Below are 17,804 nucleotides of genomic sequence, written 5' to 3' on the forward strand. Positions count from 1 at the left end.
CATATACATTGGGAACAAAACTGGATATTGGGGCATCACTAATTTGCGCCCTGGTGGCTATGGGAGCCATTTTTCAGGAGGGCCACCATCAGTTGGTCAAACCTTCCTAACCCACCATATAGTGACAATATTGTTGTAAGCACATTACATTTTTAAGTATACAGAGTTCCTAGTTTTACTGCTGTAATTTGATGTTTTTCTTTGTGATAGTCCCTCCCCTCTTACACACAGTGCAGTTAGTGAAATGAATAGTGAAATAATATTAGTATTTTCCCCTTAAATAATGAAAGGCAGACAATAATCTTATTGTCATACTGGAATGTGTCTGAATGGAAGAACCCTTTCTTTTTTCTGCTAATAGGCAAAACATTTTGGAAATATTTAGTTATCAGGCATAGACATCAAAAAGGAAAAAAAAACCTTCCAAAGAAGGGACTGCACACTCCAGGGAACAGAGACAGACAACTTACTGCATCAACTTATTTATTAGCACGACGCGTTTCGCCGTGAGCTTCGTCAGGTGCTAGCACAGTGCTGTAAAATATCATAATAGATGGTTGTGTTGAGACTCTGGACATGACAAAACACAGTGATGATTTAGGCCATGTTATCTGCTGGTGTTGATCCACTGACTGACTCATGACTGAAAATGTAAAACAATGGTTTCAACACAGCCATCTTTTTAGAGTACATTGTGCTTCAGTATGTTGACAAGCTTCATGGAGATGCTAATTTTCCTTTCCAGCTCGATTTGGCACCTGCCCACAGTGCCAAAACTACTAGTAACTGGTGTACTGACCATGGTATTACTGTGCTTAACTGACCAGCCAACTGGCCTGACCTGAACCCCACAGTGAATCTTGGTTGTATTATCAAGAGGAAGGTGTGAGACATAAGACTGAACAATACAAAGCAAACCTGGGCTTCCATAACACCTCAACAGTGCCACAGGCTGATCACCTCCATGCCACGCCACATTGATGAAATAATTTGTTAAAAAGTAGCCCAGTCCAAGTAGTAACTGCATACATTAATATACTTTTCAGATTGTCAACATTTCTCTTTTTTTGTTTTTTTGTTTTTGTGGTCTCGTAAAATATTCTAATTCACTGAGATAGGAGTTTTTGATTTTCATGAGCTGTACGCCATAATCATCAATATTAAAAGTAAAACAATAAAAGGCTTGAATTATTTCAGTTGTGTAATGAATCTAAAATATATGAAAGTTTATTTATTTGTATTACATTATGGCAAATAATGAACTTTTTCAGATTATTCTAATTCGTGTGTGTGTGTGTGTGTGTGTGTGTGTGTGTGTGTGTGTGTGTGTGTGTGTGTGTGTGTGTGTGTGTGTGTGTGTGTGTGTGTGTGTGTGTGTGTGTGTGTGTGTGCGTGTGCGTGTGCGTGTGTATAATATATATCCAAACATTACTGCAACCAAACCAAAATTGTTAAAACCAAAGTACAAACAAACCAAACCGTGGGCTAACTGGACAGAGCATGAACACGAATTACAGGCCAGTGTACTGAATACTGATAATAACTTGACATTGGCTTAGTGAGGAATATTTATAGAATCCATATTTTCTGATACAATATCCATCTCATTAGCACTGTGTTGCAAATGAGAGAAACCGCATTCAGGTAGAAAGAAAACTGAGAAACTACGTGAGAATGAGCACAGAAGAACAGTAATTCAGTTCACCACCCATCTGTCACAATTAATCTTCAAAACGTGTCTGTAATTGTCAACAGTCAGTTGGACCATTTATTCCGAGGCGCCCATCTTTACATATTTCTTTTTTGACACCCACTGCCATCTGTTTCCCCTCCCCTGTTCCCCTCAGGTGACCTTCACCAAGCGGAAGTTTGGCTTGATGAAGAAGGCCTACGAGCTCAGCGTGTTGTGTGACTGTGAGATCGCCCTCATCATCTTCAACCACTCCAACAAGCTGTTCCAGTACGCCAGTACTGACATGGACAAGGTCCTGCTCAAATATACAGAGTACAACGAGCCTCACGAGAGCCGGACCAACGCAGACATCATTGAGGTAAACCGCTGCACCATTTACAAAGCTCTCCCAAATCATCTTGAGATATCTGGGATACTCAACTCCTCTATCGCAGGCAAACTTTAAAGATGGAGTGCCATGATTTTTTTTCCACCCTAAAACATGATCATCAGGTCTTATTGTTATATAAGGTCAGGAAGATTTCTTTCCAAAAAGTGTACAGTATTTGTTAAAATGTAGTTTTTATGTGTGCACGCCCACCAGTTCATTAAGTATGCCTGGTTTGCCTGGTGGGTGGTGATGGGTGGTGATCCACCTGAACTGAAGCCAGCTGTTGTTGTATGATAAAGGGGGAGGTGTTAGGGGAGGGGCAGTTAGTGTGATGTCACTATATTACTGTTTTTTTCATTGGCACGTTTGAGTGTCAAGGTTTCAGCCTCCAGGAAGAAACCCTAAATACAAAGGGAAGACATCCACACCAAGGGGTCTAATGAAGTAATGTCACAAATTGGAAAAAGTACAAAAATCACAGCACTCCATCTTTAAATATATCATGCTTTATCAAACAAGCAAATGTCAGTAAATCACGATGACATTTGGGTTTGTGTGGTGGACGGTGGTGTACATGTGTACAAGAAAGCTTGTATTTTAGTGGGATTATGATTGTGCTTTGTATAATGAAACAAATTATGCAATTTTAATATTTCAATAATATAAATAATTATGATTATTATTATCTGAATTATTTGCAAAATATATGTTGTTGCTCTTTTGGAAAACATGTTTCCTCTCACATATGGTAATGGTGTTTGATCTACTTTTGACTGAAATCTTCCCTAAATATCTAAATTGATTTTCTTATTCACACCATAATAATTCATTAGATTATTAAAAAATAAAATGGGTTACTTAAAGTAATTGAAATTCCTCCATGTTAACCTGAAATTCTCTTGCCTTCAGACGTTGAGAAAGAAAGGTTTTAATGGATGTGACAGCCCAGAGCCCGATGGAGAGGATTCCATCGATCAAAGTCCTTTAAACGATGACAAGTACCGCAAGACAACTGAGGACTTGGACATACTCTTCAAACGTTATGGAGTAAGTCTGTCCTAACACTTAGATCTAATTTATACGTTGTCACTCACTGATTCAAGAATTACATATTTCCAAACAATGTCAGTCGAGAAGACGAGAACCTTTTTCAGCTGAAAATCTGTCTGCAAGTCTGCAGAGTTGAAGTATTTCAAAGTAATGTGGGATTTTATTTCATCTGCCATCGTTTGACTTTGACATTTTTATACTTGATGATAAATACTTGTGTGAGGTGATATGAGCAAAGCCATAATTACGGTATGCTACCTCTCCTAGGACCAGTAAGCCGTGTTGGTGTTGCATGGATGCGACTAAAACTGAAGTTTTCTCTTTCTATTCTAGCAGTCTACAGCCCAGCCCCCTACATTCTCCATGCCAGTCACCATCCAGGCATCGAATCAGAACACGTTACAGTTCAGTAACCCTGGCAACGCCCTGGTGACCACCTCCTACGTGACCTCGTCTTCACTTTCCGATTCTCACCTGCTGTCGCCTCAGCAACCAGCGCTTCAGAGGAACACGGTATCTCCTGGGTTGCCACAGCGACCGGCCAGCGCAGGTGAGGAAAGGATCTAGGGGCATTCTAATGATTGTGCTAAGAATGAAGTCATGCATGCCTTGACTTAACAAGTCATCAATTCCAACAGTAACATGAAAGCAACTGAGGACTCTCTCTGGTCTTCCATTGTAGTCGTCTCCTCTTTGTGCAATTAGTGTTTGTATTTGACTTGGCTAGTCATTCTTGTGCTTCAGAATGTAATTGTTGTGACAGTTTTTTTTTTAATGTTTAGTCATAAAATCGGCGTTGAAAGTTTTATCTGCTAGATGTTATTGCAAGGACGAACGTGTTCTATAAACATGTAAAATAAGCATCTAAATATAGCTCATTCATCAACGAAGATTTGACAGTGTGGAAACTCACAGATCAGGCAGTGCTTGGTGATAAATCCTCAAACTCATTTTCCATGAGTGGCATCAAATTACAGTTTGGAATCTTCTGCAAATGACCTCCAAACACACAGGGAATAGAAAATGAAATTGCATATGAGTGATTATAATCGACACTGGAAGGAAATTTGTTATAATACATTTTACTGTCACGCAAACAAATCATTTTGTTAAATTGTACAAATTGTGGAGTGATTGAAATATATTTGAATAAGAAGGAGAATAGGTAGCATTAAGGGAGCAAAGACAAACAAACACATTGAGCTCAAAACTTTCCTCATACTTTAAAGCCAAATTAATAGATTATAATTTACTAAATACTGAGATGCTACCTTAGATCTATCTATGTGCTTATTTTGTATTATTCAGATACTTGCATACATGGATTTCCTCAGTATATTAAGATCTTTTCACACAGTCAGGCAGCATGCCTGCATACTCGCTTGGATCCGTGGGGTTGCATGTCATGTGAATAGATGTGTTTCTACACTTCACATGGAAGACATTTCAGCTCAGTTCAACTCGGTGACAGACATGATGCGGGTGTGAGACTAGCATGAACGTGACAGTTTCTCTGGATTGTGCATCCGCATCAGTCGCTCTCCTTGTGAAAAGACCTTTATAGTTGACATTTTTTATGTTATCAGACTACCGGTATGTGGGTTTTTCAATATCCATCTTACTAGTTAATAATACAAATAATTGTGAGGGTAGGTACCCTCACAAAAAAACAATATCCTGGTCTCTCTATACTGCCTCCCCCTGGTCAGCGCCTGATGGAGGGGAAATACTGGTTGGAATAACATGTTCCATCCATGCGCTATGTCCTACCGGAGAAACTCCCACCGTTAGGTGATAAGAAGCGGCCTTCCCAATTTTTGTGTTATTTAAGCGAAAGATAAATCGCTTGTTATTTTCCAGGCTACTTACGTCTGACGGTTTTCTCTCGTTTCAACAGGGGCTCTTCTCGGAGGTGACCTGAATAATTCGAATGGGGGTTGCCCAAGTCCAGTCCGTAAGTATTTGTGAATTGAATAATTCATAATCAGTTATATGTCATCTCAGTTTTATGAATGCGACATATACAGTATGTGTGCAACCGTAGCCCATCCAACTAATCCCTGTAAGTAGGCAATTCTGCATTAGCTATCTAGCGATTTAATGAAAAAGTGGTCTGTAATTGAGACCAGATTCTACAAATGTCTTCTAAATCACGACAGCTTTCTGAAAAACCTATGTTTCTATGTCAGTGGTGCTCAACCTTTTTCATGTCAAGGACCCCCAGAATTATGTGTATTTGACTGCGGACCCCCATCTGAAAATATGTTGTTCCAGGGACCCCCAGGAGCAAAGATTTTAGTTAAAGACGTCCGCTCTGAAAGAATATATATTCAAAGATTTGTGCCACATTTTCAAAATCTTTCAAAACATAATGCTTAAAACACCAAAAGGGGTTCCCGTTCTGAATGGGTTAAAAAGGTATTAAAACGTCTTTAATTGAATGTGCTGATACCTGCAGATAGTGTTTTCATACCTTAAATGTGCATTTCATCATAAATTCCTCAATGACCTCTACATACTATAGTATGCTAAGCACCTCCTTTACATATTTGAACCAAGGCACACAGAATTAATACTATGTGATGAATATCGGACGTAGAGGAATCACCAGGGTAGTGTGTTCTAAACTTAGCATACAAACTTGAATTTGCAACTTGAGTACAAACACCTTGCACAGCACAAAACTGTGGCAGCCGATCTATAAATGTGTCATAAGGAATGGATTGTCTTGATGGATATAAATTAAATGGAGAACTTTTATGCCTTCAATGCTTTCAATAATTAATTTAATTCTGAATTACTATTACACTACTTTAAAGTTGAAAGCCAAGGGACAAAGCATCATGAGAAATAATTATTAAGATAATGTAGAGGTAATCAATCAGTAACTTGGCTGAAGGTTTGAATATTATTAACGTCTGAACAGAAACTGTTCAATTTCTACAAGGCTATTTGCTCCATTGAACCAACGTCCTTGCGGCCTATTGGCATTATGATTCAAACTTTGTCTCGAAGTTTACCCGTAAAGTTGATTTTCATCTTTTTAGTTTTTTCCTTTATGCTAGTGTGACCTCAACGGACACTGTTTGCCAAAACATTTGAATGTTCGCACAACTTTTAGCCTTTCCTGAATGTCGTCAATATACTACAGTATATATGTATACTACTTTGTTCGTTCCTTTACACGCCTGGGCTTTGTCATTGATTTCCATTCAACTTCACCTGTTTCCTTTCCCCTGCAGCAAACGGATACATCAGTGCCAGGGCCTCCCCAGGCCTCCTCTCAGTCTCCAATGGCAACAGCCTGGGGAAAGTAGTTCCGGCCAAGTCTCCACCGCCGCCCCCCAGCCCCCAGATGGCCAACAGCCGCAAGCCAGACCTGAGGGTCATCACCTCACAGGGGGGAAAGAACCTCATGCAGATGGTGAGCTTAAACACGCCGAACCCGTCTTCACGAGGGCTGACTCGCTTAACGGGATGCACTAAGTTCATGGGCTTAATCTTGTCCGTCTCTCACTAAACTGTTCTTGTCTTGAGTGGCCAGCTTAGGTACTCGCCAGACTAACCAAGCAAGCATAATGTTGCAGCTATGATATATTACCTTGGAGTTGGTGGAGAAATGTTTATAGCAATATAAATATAAATGATTTCAATATGTTAAACAAAAGGCATCCTCTAGACGGACAGTGAATTAAAGAATGATTTACTGTCAGTAAAACCAGCAAAACATGTGCCACAAAAATAATGCATTTACCTCATTGTATACAGACATTGTATAGATTCAATACAATATGATTTGTTGTTCTTTTTCTGGAATTGGGAATAAGTAAACACTAACCATTTAACACTTGCTGCTCACTTGCTGTTCTTATATAGAAATACAATTCAAAAAATTAAATATTTAACACTTTGAGGGCTTTAAATTAATATATCCAATATACTGAGGCTGCCAGGATTGTTTAATTACCTTTGGAACATACGCCGAAGTATTTGCGCCATCCATGAAAGTCCCCCTGAAAATAGTTCCATGGCTTGTTGTCGAACCAAGAAATATGCCACCGTCGCATTCTGGAACAACAACAGGCAAGAACCAAACATGTTCGGTCGGCTGGTGACCCTCGGTAGCCGACGCTATCCGTGTAGTAGTGATACGGGGGTAAATAAATACTCCACTGTATTACATCCGCTATTTAAAAAAAGAATCATGAAAGCAAGCCCAAATAAGCAACTGCACTTCAGAAATAAGCCCAAACTAAAGCAACGGGCAACTATGAATATTAATGTATGTTACAGGAAAACTAGCCCAAAGTTGCTTATAATAAGCAGAACTGGTAACACTGCAAACTGCGCTTTTTGGAAATTGTTTGCAGTTTGCCAGTGTTGCCAGTTCTGCTTATTATAAGCGACTGGGAAAAGATTATGTTTCGTCGGGCGATTGGTTTTGTGCTGATTAAAAAATGCTAGTCTGTTGCAATCTGACAGTTTTAAGCAGTCTTTGACTAGTCTGAACAAGTTTGCTTGGTGTGGAGTCACTTTAAGATTAACAGATATTCTGAGCCCATAATAAAAGTTAGGTTAAAGCATAAAATTGTTTATACTATCATTGTTTAGTATTTGTACAATGTGGGACAAACAATGGACCCCCACACACACAGACACAGTTATTTTTTAGGCATAGATTTTACTGTCATTTAGTTTTTTCTATGGCTTTTTAGGTTTTGTTATTTTCTTATTATTTTTATAGCTACAGTACAGTAACCACAGGCCAGAGTTGTAACCCTCTCTGTTACCACCTTTTGCAGACAGAGGATGAGCTGGAATTGGTGAACGAGGTGAATTTCCCCATGTCAATCACTCGCATGAGTTGATTTGCCATCGACTGCCTCCACATTAGCATGGATGCAATGTCCTCATACGTGTGCCTAAGAAACGATAGTTTTCCCCTTTTGATCTCGGGCAAACTGGCAGTTCGGGCCCGTCACCGGACTGCATGTGGTTCAAGGCTCATTGTTTTGTGGTTCCAGCATGATTGTGTACAGTCCGAGGATCATACTCGTATGATCGTTAAACAAATGCTAGTTCTCTCTCTCAATTTGTAAATGCAAAACTCCACGGTAGGCAACGCTTACACCTACAGCAACATTGACGAAACACCTTTATGTTTGATTGAGATCTCGTTTTCTCCATCCTATGACAACACTTGAAAGCATGGATGTCTTTTCACGTGCATGTTCCTTGTTCGCCAAAATCCCACACTGGTTCTCATTTTCACCTACTGTACCACCCACTGTACCACTGAAAACGTGTGATCTTAAAAAAAGGCATTAAAGGCTCAATAATAACTCAATAAACTTTTCTGATGTGATAAAGCACACAAAGCACACTTTTATGTTTTGTTATTTATGATACAAAAAGATGTCAAAACCTGCCACCTTTTTCTTTTTCTAGTAGAGAGACTAGAGAGACAATCATTGCTGCATTGGCAATGTGTGGAACCCAGTGACTGTCCACAACCAGTTCCATTTGAACTCTGTTGTTAATTCAGCATTACAGTCAGCTATATGTTTCTGTCATGGGTTTGACAATACTGTATACTTTACTTTTTTATTATTATTATTATTTATTTTTTTGCCAAATAGGTTTTTATTGAACAACCTATAAATTACACAAACATTATGATATGAAATACATTTTTCTTTTATAGAAAACAAAAAATGAAGAAAAAAATAATAATACAAAGACAAAAAAGAGAGAGAAATCCCTCAACCCTCCCACCCATACTGCTCAGTGACACCGCATACTATAGAATAAGATGATAGAAGGACAAGGGGCAGTCTCTCCCTGTTTCTCAGGAAGTACCTTATTCTCTCAAGTGTACTAGTCATTTCATTTAGCCAGTGCTTATTATTATTATTTTTTAACACACATTTGTTTCTATAACCATCCCCAGTTGGCCTTTTTGCCAAGTCTCCTTAAAGGTTTAGCTTTTTTCACGGGTGTGCAGCATTTGTCCCTGTCTGGTTTCATAAAAGTCCCAAATACCTTGGTAGCACAGCCACAGATTAAGAAACAGTGCAGCACTGCTACAGTATGCAGCGGAACCACAGACTACTTTTGTTAGCTTAATAATTCATACAATGTCCACCTCATTAGTAATTCATAGGTTGGGGTTCTTTTGCTTATTTTTTTACGTCATCCTCAAGTCAATTATTAAACAAACAAACAAACATGTTAAAGGTTCACTCCACACACTATACCATTTATGAATCCAGCCTGATTCACATTTTCATTTCAAGCATGTCAAAACGTTGCATTCATTCAAGATAATATTCTGATTGATTCACACCAACATTTTTCTTGGGTATTTATTGCATCTAACCTCCTGTTTTCCTTTCTGGCAGAATGCCCAGCGGTTAGCAGCAGCTACCCAGGTGGCCCAAACGCTCACTACGCCAGTGGTCTCTGTGGCCACGCCTAGCCTCCTAGCACAGGGCCTGCCTTTCTCGGCTATGCCCACAGCTTACAACACAGGTAAAATTATAATAAACATATGCTCTGAATTAAAACTCATTCAGTTATTTTCCCCTTCTATGTATGTCCTTTCTTGTATACTGTATCTGCGTGTTGGTGGTGAGGGTGACATACTGTACAGAGCTTTGTTCATGAACTACGGTTGGAAGACTGTGTCATTTAAGGTAAATTCAGAGGAGGAATTGCTTCAGATTCATGATTTTTATTTTCGGTTCCTAGAGTACCAGCTGACGAGTGCTGACATAACAGCTTTACATGCCCTGACGTCACCTGGAGGCCTGTTGCCATCCAATGTGACGGCATGGCAACAGTCGGTTAATCAGCAACAGCAGCAACAAACACAACAGCAGCAACAGCAACAGCAGCAGCAGCAACAGCAACAGCAGCAGCAGCAGCAGCAGCAGCAACAACAGCAGCAACATCAACAGCAACAGCTCAATCTCGCGTCACTCAGTAACCTGGTGTAAGTACAATTGATTCTTAATTATCTCACTGACCTCACAGCCTTTTCCAAGCATCTGGGTTGTGTTTCCAAAAAATCGCTACCATCATCCTTGGCCTGTGGCCGTGATGAACCTGGTGGCTAAGACATTTTTGGCAAACCGACAGCCCTTGTGTACGATCAATCAATCCTCTGGGCAACGTTGATGTTTGTTTTTTTGTTTTGTTTTTAAATGCAATGCTGCTGACTCCAAGTCAGCTAGCATGGAGTCCCCATACCATAACTATGCTAGCAATTCACATTTCCTGAATTGGTGAATTGGTCTCTCACCAGCATCTCACCATCTCAGTTTCTTCATATCTTCATTTTAACCGGTACCCTAATATTTAGGACATGGAGTAGACATACAGTGCTTTTGTGCAGTAGCAAGGAGGGAGAATGGAGATGATGTGTTATAATGGACATAGTTGGTGAGATGGTTGTAGTTGATTGTCTCAAAGTGTCAGCAGTCTTGGACATAGAATGCTCCACAATTAGTCTATGCTATATTACAAATACAAATATACAAGATGCATTATATACATATTACATGTACACTACACGTCTCTGTGGATTGCGGACAGTGGAACTACGTGAATTGCCACTCATAACCCGGCACGGCACTGTTCAGGTCGGAATACAGAACTAGGGCCAGACATTATTTAACTAAATGCCAACATCTGTGTCGGCAATTATTCCGTTCCTCAATTTTTAATCCACTTTCCACCTTATATCCCTATTTTAGGTATGTCATTATAGGTGAACAGCTTGGAGATCAGTTATTTTTTAAAGTTTTTAAATAGGGCTTACAGTAAATTATTAAATAAAATAAACTTAAAAAAATTATATATATCTATAATATACAGTATATCAACAGTTATTTGTGTATTTGTATTTATTTTTTTGCGTATAAGTGAAATGTTCTGAAATAAGAACTTTAATCAAATCAAGTTCTTCAAATTGATTAGAACATTTGTGCACGTTTTGACAAAACAATCGGTGAAAACATGGGTAATCGGTGGTCCAGGACTCTCCAGCGTCAAGATGGGACCCAACAATCTGGCATCGGTCGGGCTCTGCAGCCGAACCTTGAAGTTTGTTCTTCTCCTCTCGTCCACAGCATGTGGGGCGTGGACAGACAAAGCGGCGAGCTGTCTAGCCAGGTCTCCAGTCTGGCTGCCAATCTGAGGTGAACAGCCAACCAGTGTGTGTGCGTGGGAGTGTGTCACATGTAGGGCTGGGCAATATATCAATAATACTATATTGATTATTGAGACTAGACATTGTCTCGGCGATATTGGACATCGTAACATTGACATTGTGATATGGCACACGTGTTGTTTTTTTCCTGATTTCAACCACTAAAAAGCCTTATTTTATACTATTGTCAAATATAATGGAGGTAGCACCGACGCACTGTGAGCTTGTAAATCTGCTATTTTTGAAAAATAAGAAGGAATTTATATCATTGATTCATTGTCAGTATCGATATCGAGAGATATTTAGTCAAAAATGTTGTCCATATCGCTCAGCCCTAGTCAAATGTTATAGAATGAACATTCTCAGCCCTAGTCAATAGTGCCCCAGACAAAGGGGCACTATTGACTAGGGCAGCGCTGAGAATTTATTCCACCTTTTAGATGGAAGGCACTCTTATTTTTGTGTCTCCCTTTTGATTTTCGGCTGCCGTTTATTAATAAATAAACTGATGTGTGCGTGCATACATGTGATTGCACAGTGTACACACACACACACACACACACACACACACACACACACACACACACACACACACACAGTCACACACAAAATAACTCAGTCTGCATGAAGGTAGTCACAGTTTTAATAATCATAACAATGGCCTATTTCCTATCTCTCACTTTTTCTATATGCTCCAACTCTGTGTCTGTCTATGTATAGTTTATTGATACTACTGTATACTTATATGACGTCATCAATACTGATAATTTAATAAATGATAGTTGTATAGGGGAGCAGCAGCCAGCTAGCCAGCAAAGAGTTGTTCACGTGTCGGAAGTTAAGTTGATGGAAAGGTTGCAAGAGTGTTGACTGGCTATTGTGTAAACTTGTCTGCTTATGAATTTTGAACATAATATCATTGATTTCATAAATAATTGAGCGATATCAGAATATCACTCAATGTAAAACCAAAATACAAATGATGTAACAAAAAGACTTTAGGCTTAAACATGATTAAACCTCAACAAAAACAAACACCCAGACCTTCCGTCTTGTGATGTTTAGAAAGATATGGGAAAATGAGGATGAAATAATGATAGATTCATTCTTTCAAACAATCATCTTTTGTAGGAAGACTTGATAAGCCGGTGAGAAAAATAATTTTGTCTGTTCTCATCGAGTAAGTTGTGTTTTCAGCATACAGTAGCTTATTATTATACAACCCCCCTGGTGCTAAGTAGAGTGTTTGATGCTAATCAAATGTTGCTCTAGTGTTGACCATCCAAGCTCTATGACTACAGAGAAGTCAGTTTTTTTTGTTTGTTTTTTTCTTCTTGGGTTTTTCCCCCACATGCTTCAAATTCACCTTTTCCTTTTGGATGCAGGCTCCAACATTTTCTTTTCTCCCCACAGTGTTGGCTCTCCGTCCAACCTGCTCTTGGGTAGAGATGAGTGGTTGGGCCGGTACTGTATCCCACTTCTGTTCCTGTGTGTTTGTGTGCTTTTGGCTGCCCCCTCCCCCAAGCATGTCCAGTTATGTCTGCAGGAAATAGACATACCTCTCTGGCCCAGGATTCTTTTAATTTGAAGTTTCTTCACAACATAGCTGACTCATGGCCAATCAACCCGTCAATCATTTCATGCTTCTTGGGCTGTTTTGTGGATAATTTGGGTGCAAGATTATTGCATATGCTTGGAAAGTGCTTGGAATGGACTGTTTTTTTTAATCAGTTGGTGTGGCTTCTCCTTGTCGGTGCTGTGCCGTGTAATTGTCAGGTTTCTTTTTGTCTGACATTCGAGTGATGCGCCAGTTACTCATGTACGCTTTCTGTCCAGTGACTTGGCAATTATAAAAAGAAAAGATAAAGGTTTTCTGTCTTCTCTTTCCTCTAGTTTCTTTTTTCATATGTTCTGTCCCCCGTCTTCCACTTTCTTCTCTCTCTCTCTCTCTCTTTGTCTGTCCTTCATCCTTCAGGCCTGTGACTCATATACCTCAAGGCGCCATGCTGACTGTCAACACCAATTCCAACATTTGCATCAAGTCGGAGCCTATCTCACCCGGGCGGGACCGCAGCACACCCTGCCCGCCTCCCTCTTCCACTACGCCCACATTAACCTCCGGAGTGAGCATCCTGACTGCGCCACCTCAGTACCCTGGCTCCCTGCTCTGCTTGGAGCCGCCGACCGGCCGCTCTCCTGCTGACAGCGTGAGCAGCAACGCCAGTTCGTACGAAGGCAGCGATCGCGACGAGTCCGGAGCGGGGGGCGGCATCAGGGCAACAAGCACCGCGGGTTCTGCCGGGCGATCCCTGCCCTCTGACTTCAGCCCCTCCACCGAGCTACTTAGAGTGCAGAGTGAATCGGAGCAGGAGGGCGGTATCGTTAAGCGCATGAGATTGGACGGCTGGGTCACATAGAGGCCGAAAGGGCCGCCTGCAGTCCTGGTGACACTTAAAACACCTACCCATCACCTCCACATGCTCATCCCTGTACCCTCCCATCCACTGCCTCAACCCCACTGCCAAATGACACTATCATCACACATCTGCCTCTGTCCAAAACTGTATACCCTGTATACCCCACTGATTTGTCCAGACTTTTGAGGCTTTGCCAAAACAAGTAAAAAATAAATAAATAGAAAAACACTTCTGGGGGCATGCTCTGAGTGAGGGAGGTGTGGCCCAGTAAGATTTTGTGTCTGTGGCAGTGCAGTAAATAGAGAGAAGGTAGAACCTCAAAGCAAATATGGCTTGAATGAACAGACTCCCATAGTATTTTTTATTTTCACCCCTTTTTGGCAGAACTGAGGCTTGCTTTGAAGACTTTATGCAAAACATTTACCTTTCACGTGGTTTCGGTGCTTATACCAATTGTGAAACAGAATCTATGTTGTTAGATCCTGTTGACAGCATCACATTTATGTATGTACACTGAGCACTGCCACATTGCTCACAGTTTGAAAGGTGGCACACAGGCTGGTTGTCCACATGGAACTTTGAATACCATATTGACTGTCCACTCTCGCTATTACAAATCGAGTCATTTATTTGCAGTGAGTACTGTTCATTCTCATGAATATACCTTCCAAAATGCACTTTTGGAAGCCACTACCTGGACGAGTATGGTTTGTGAAGACTGTTGGCTCAACATAGTGGTTGGCACTGGACAAAGAGCCTTAGACAGGCTTCCGGGTAAGAATAATTCACCATGAATGGATCCCTCCCCTGACACATTTACCAACCCCCTCCCTGGGCTAAAGGTGGCACTCTGCGGTCAACGTGTGCTACCAACTACGACTAAAGACCCAAGCGCCATGCCAGAGTGCCAATATCAACCTCCTCTCTTTGAAAATGCCAAATGCCTCTCACACATGGTGCAGGGACACCGGAGAATATCACTCGCACTCTGACACTCCCACAGTAATGACTTATGATACTATTTGTGAAGCTAGCAAAATATAAGCGCTTTGAGTCGGCCGTAGCTCTCTCCTCAGTTTGGGTGCTTCTCCAGTCCTCACGCCTCACCACCTTTAGAACGTGGATGGAAATTGTCGCACCAGAAATCCAGCCAGCGTAATAAAAGCTTAACAACAGGAGCTAGATGCCATCCACTTTAAACATGTAGTCAGTTATTGGAGCCTCCGATGGCTTTTGGTATAGGGAAGTATTTGGTTCAAGTTTCAGTCCAAGTGTTCTTTATCTGTTGGTATTTTAAATCTGTTTTGAGGGTCTGTTAGTAGTCCAGAAGTAGGAATTCTGACTTTGTATAAAATCACTCCTTATACAAAAAGCTTTGATGTCCACCCTCTAGCAATCTACTAGCTCTCCTTAGCTCTTTGTGGTGTTTCAAAAAGTGAAAGGAACAGACGTTTTCTATATTTCTACCGCTTCAGTTGGCAGCAAAGTAAAATAGCTTTTCAGCTTGGATGACGTGTATGTACATATGAATATATTTGCATAGACTTTGCTAGGTATCCCTAAAACAAGCAATGTGTTAATTCTCAGTGGATCTGTTTGCATTATATGAGTGTGAATTTGATATGTTTCGAGCTACGACGCAGGGGTTAAGCCGCACATGCTAGTGCTGGTGAATCGGACTCGTTTCAGTAACCTATTTTATGCTAGTGTTGATGGTGTGTGCACTTTCTGTCTCTCACTCACAGAGGCCTGCTTGGTTGTGGTGTCACTATGTTCTCTAACCACCGATTTTAACATTTGATGTCAAAAGCCACAAGACATTTGGATGAAATCCAGATGGACAGACATTCAAATTTGAATAATGTGAAGACTTAGTATACCTTGTTTCTTCACAGAATCAAGACTGATCTTGAAATCATGAAAATACAGGCTCTATGCATTGAGCAAACACATCTAGACTCCTACCGTGAAAAGGCATAACCATGAACAAACTTCTGTTAAGAGGTAACATTCTGCCAAGTTCTCATAGATAGGATACACATTTTATATGAAAACTATACAATCAGCATCGGTTTCTACAGATCATGCATGCAGGTAAACAATGTCGTGCTACTTCTTAAAGTATGTATACTCTTGCAGCAGTGCTAAGTCTGTGTTGGGGAAATGGTGGGATAAATGGTCCAGGTGCACAAAGGTAGCAGACTCCAGAATGGGTGTTCAGCATGGCTTGTCCTGGGCCCTCCCATAGTGCAATGCAGTGCTTGCAGTGTATCTTCCTCGCTGTTAAAATGTGAGAGCAGATGCTGATGTTTGCACTTTTTTGGGGCAGCTAACAAAGACATTTACACCCCTCCTCCCTGCTACAGCTGCTGTAGTGTTGCATGCAGTGTGTGAGATTGAGAAAATGTCAACGTGATACAATACCATGTCAGTATGGTAGGACATAATTCAGAAGTTCAATTGCTTTAGGTAATTTTACCTTCTCTTGTGTAGGATTTGCTCCATTAAGGATAATAACCGTCACGTGGCCATTTCCCTTTTGAACCAGACTCATTTCAATGGAAAGACTTCGCTCCATGGGAGCAGGTGGTCGAGTGAAATATGTGACACCACAGCATTTGGCTTCGACATCCTGCCATATGCAGGTCATTCATGTACAAAAGGTTCTCTGTCCAATCTAGCAATTTAGTCTCAAGACAATCTTATATGAGAAATGAAAACCTGCACCCCTTATTCTTGTCGTGTACAATGTTTTTTAGAATCTCACTATTTTTGGATTGTTAATTTGTGCTGGTGACAGTTCCATTGTCTATTATTATTATGATATTATTATGGAGCTTTTTATTTCATTGCTATTTTGTGTAGGATAGCCAACAGTTTTTCTTTATTTTTTATTTGATGTACCTTATCATATACATATATAGTACTGGTTTCCTTTTTTTTTTAAACAACTTGCTAAAAATTGCACGATCAGTTATTGTGGTATTAGCAAATGCAATGAAGGAAAATACCAGTTAAATGCTGCAGTTTTAATTAAGATATAGAATATATTTATAAAATGGGGGGAAACAACTGAAATTTAGCAATTCATAAAATTTGAAAAATGTACATGCATGGGATAGCAACAAGTAACAAAAGATATGTTACATACCATAATGATAAAGGACATGCATCACAAATGAGTTTAAAACAACTCAGAAAAATGTAGCATATGAAATACTAAAGAGGAAATTTATAGCTAATATATTGTGTTCAGCTAGTCTGCTTTGGGTTTTGTTGTAAAGAAATATTTCTTTTTGTTGTTTTTTCGAGAATGATATACAATTTGTGTATATTTTCATATACAAAGTATGCACTGATATGTTACTAAAATTCTATACCGCTTTTACAAAAAAAGTGTTTGTTGTACCAAAGTATCCAAGTCCCTTGAAACCTTATCCTTTTTGCGTATGTTTTACCGTATTTTATATATTAAATAGACAAACTTGAGTGAAATGTGTATGAACCTTGTTTATTTATTTTATAATGGTAATCATTTTGATGAGTTAAATGGGTTTTCTGGTTCATGACCGTTGCTGCAAATCACATTTTTCCCATCTTTATCGCCACTCCACTGCCTGTAATCGAATAATGCATGCTTGAATCCTCAAAAAAGGTGGAATACAAAGGACCTGTTTTTATGCCAGCCTATGGTCACTTATGCTTCAACAGTTACATTGTGTTGAGTAAATATAAGGTGTTGCTGTTGTGACGAAAAGAGAGCTGAGCCAGAAGGCAAAGCTCTCTGTCTACCGAGCAATCTTCGTTCCTATTGTCATTAAAGCCTGTGTCTCATAGGAGGGCTGTGGGCAACCGTCCTCCAGTGACATCATCATTAGGCAGATTATTTTACAAACATGTTTAGATTTTCATTATCGTGAGAACGATGGCTTCCATTTTCACATTGCAACCTTTCAGGACTAGAAAGCCTGCAGTTTCTATTAGCTTGTATTCCCCATTGATGATGTCACTGGAGGATGGTTTCTGAACTGCCCACAGCCCTCCTATGAGACAGACAGAGTA

The 17,804-nt window shown here is 40.1% G+C and overlaps 1 protein-coding gene across 7 annotated transcripts in view; it reads left to right on the top strand.

Annotated features, from left to right (window-relative positions):
- The window catches only part of LOC306937802 (myocyte-specific enhancer factor 2D homolog), a 28,564-nt gene extending 11,333 nt beyond the window's left edge, over positions 1–17,231 (top strand). For 2 of the 7 annotated variants that reach the window (XM_079521760.1, XM_079521761.1), the window contains exons 3-13: positions 1,848–2,051; positions 2,973–3,110; positions 3,447–3,663; positions 5,011–5,067; positions 6,356–6,537; positions 7,916–7,945; positions 9,515–9,644; positions 9,864–10,107; positions 11,246–11,314; positions 12,739–12,789; positions 13,301–17,231. In XM_079521760.1, the coding sequence (XP_079377886.1) occupies positions 1,848–2,051; positions 2,973–3,110; positions 3,447–3,663; positions 5,011–5,067; positions 6,356–6,537; positions 7,916–7,945; positions 9,515–9,644; positions 9,864–10,107; positions 11,246–11,314; positions 12,739–12,789; positions 13,301–13,742 (1,764 nt within the window). In that variant the 3' untranslated portion in view covers positions 13,743–17,231. The remainder of the gene's footprint in view (positions 1–1,847; positions 2,052–2,972; positions 3,111–3,446; positions 3,664–5,010; positions 5,068–6,355; positions 6,538–7,915; positions 7,946–9,514; positions 9,645–9,863; positions 10,108–11,245; positions 11,315–12,738; positions 12,790–13,300) is intronic. The other 5 variants (XM_079521762.1, XM_079521765.1, XM_079521763.1 and 2 more) reach the window with 5 other exon arrangements.
- Positions 17,232–17,804: the final 573 nt, after the last annotated feature.

The sequence above is a fragment of the Electrona antarctica genome (assembly GCF_951216825.1).
Source record: "Electrona antarctica genome assembly, chromosome: 15".
NCBI classification, from domain to species: Eukaryota; Metazoa; Chordata; class Actinopteri; order Myctophiformes; family Myctophidae; genus Electrona; species Electrona antarctica.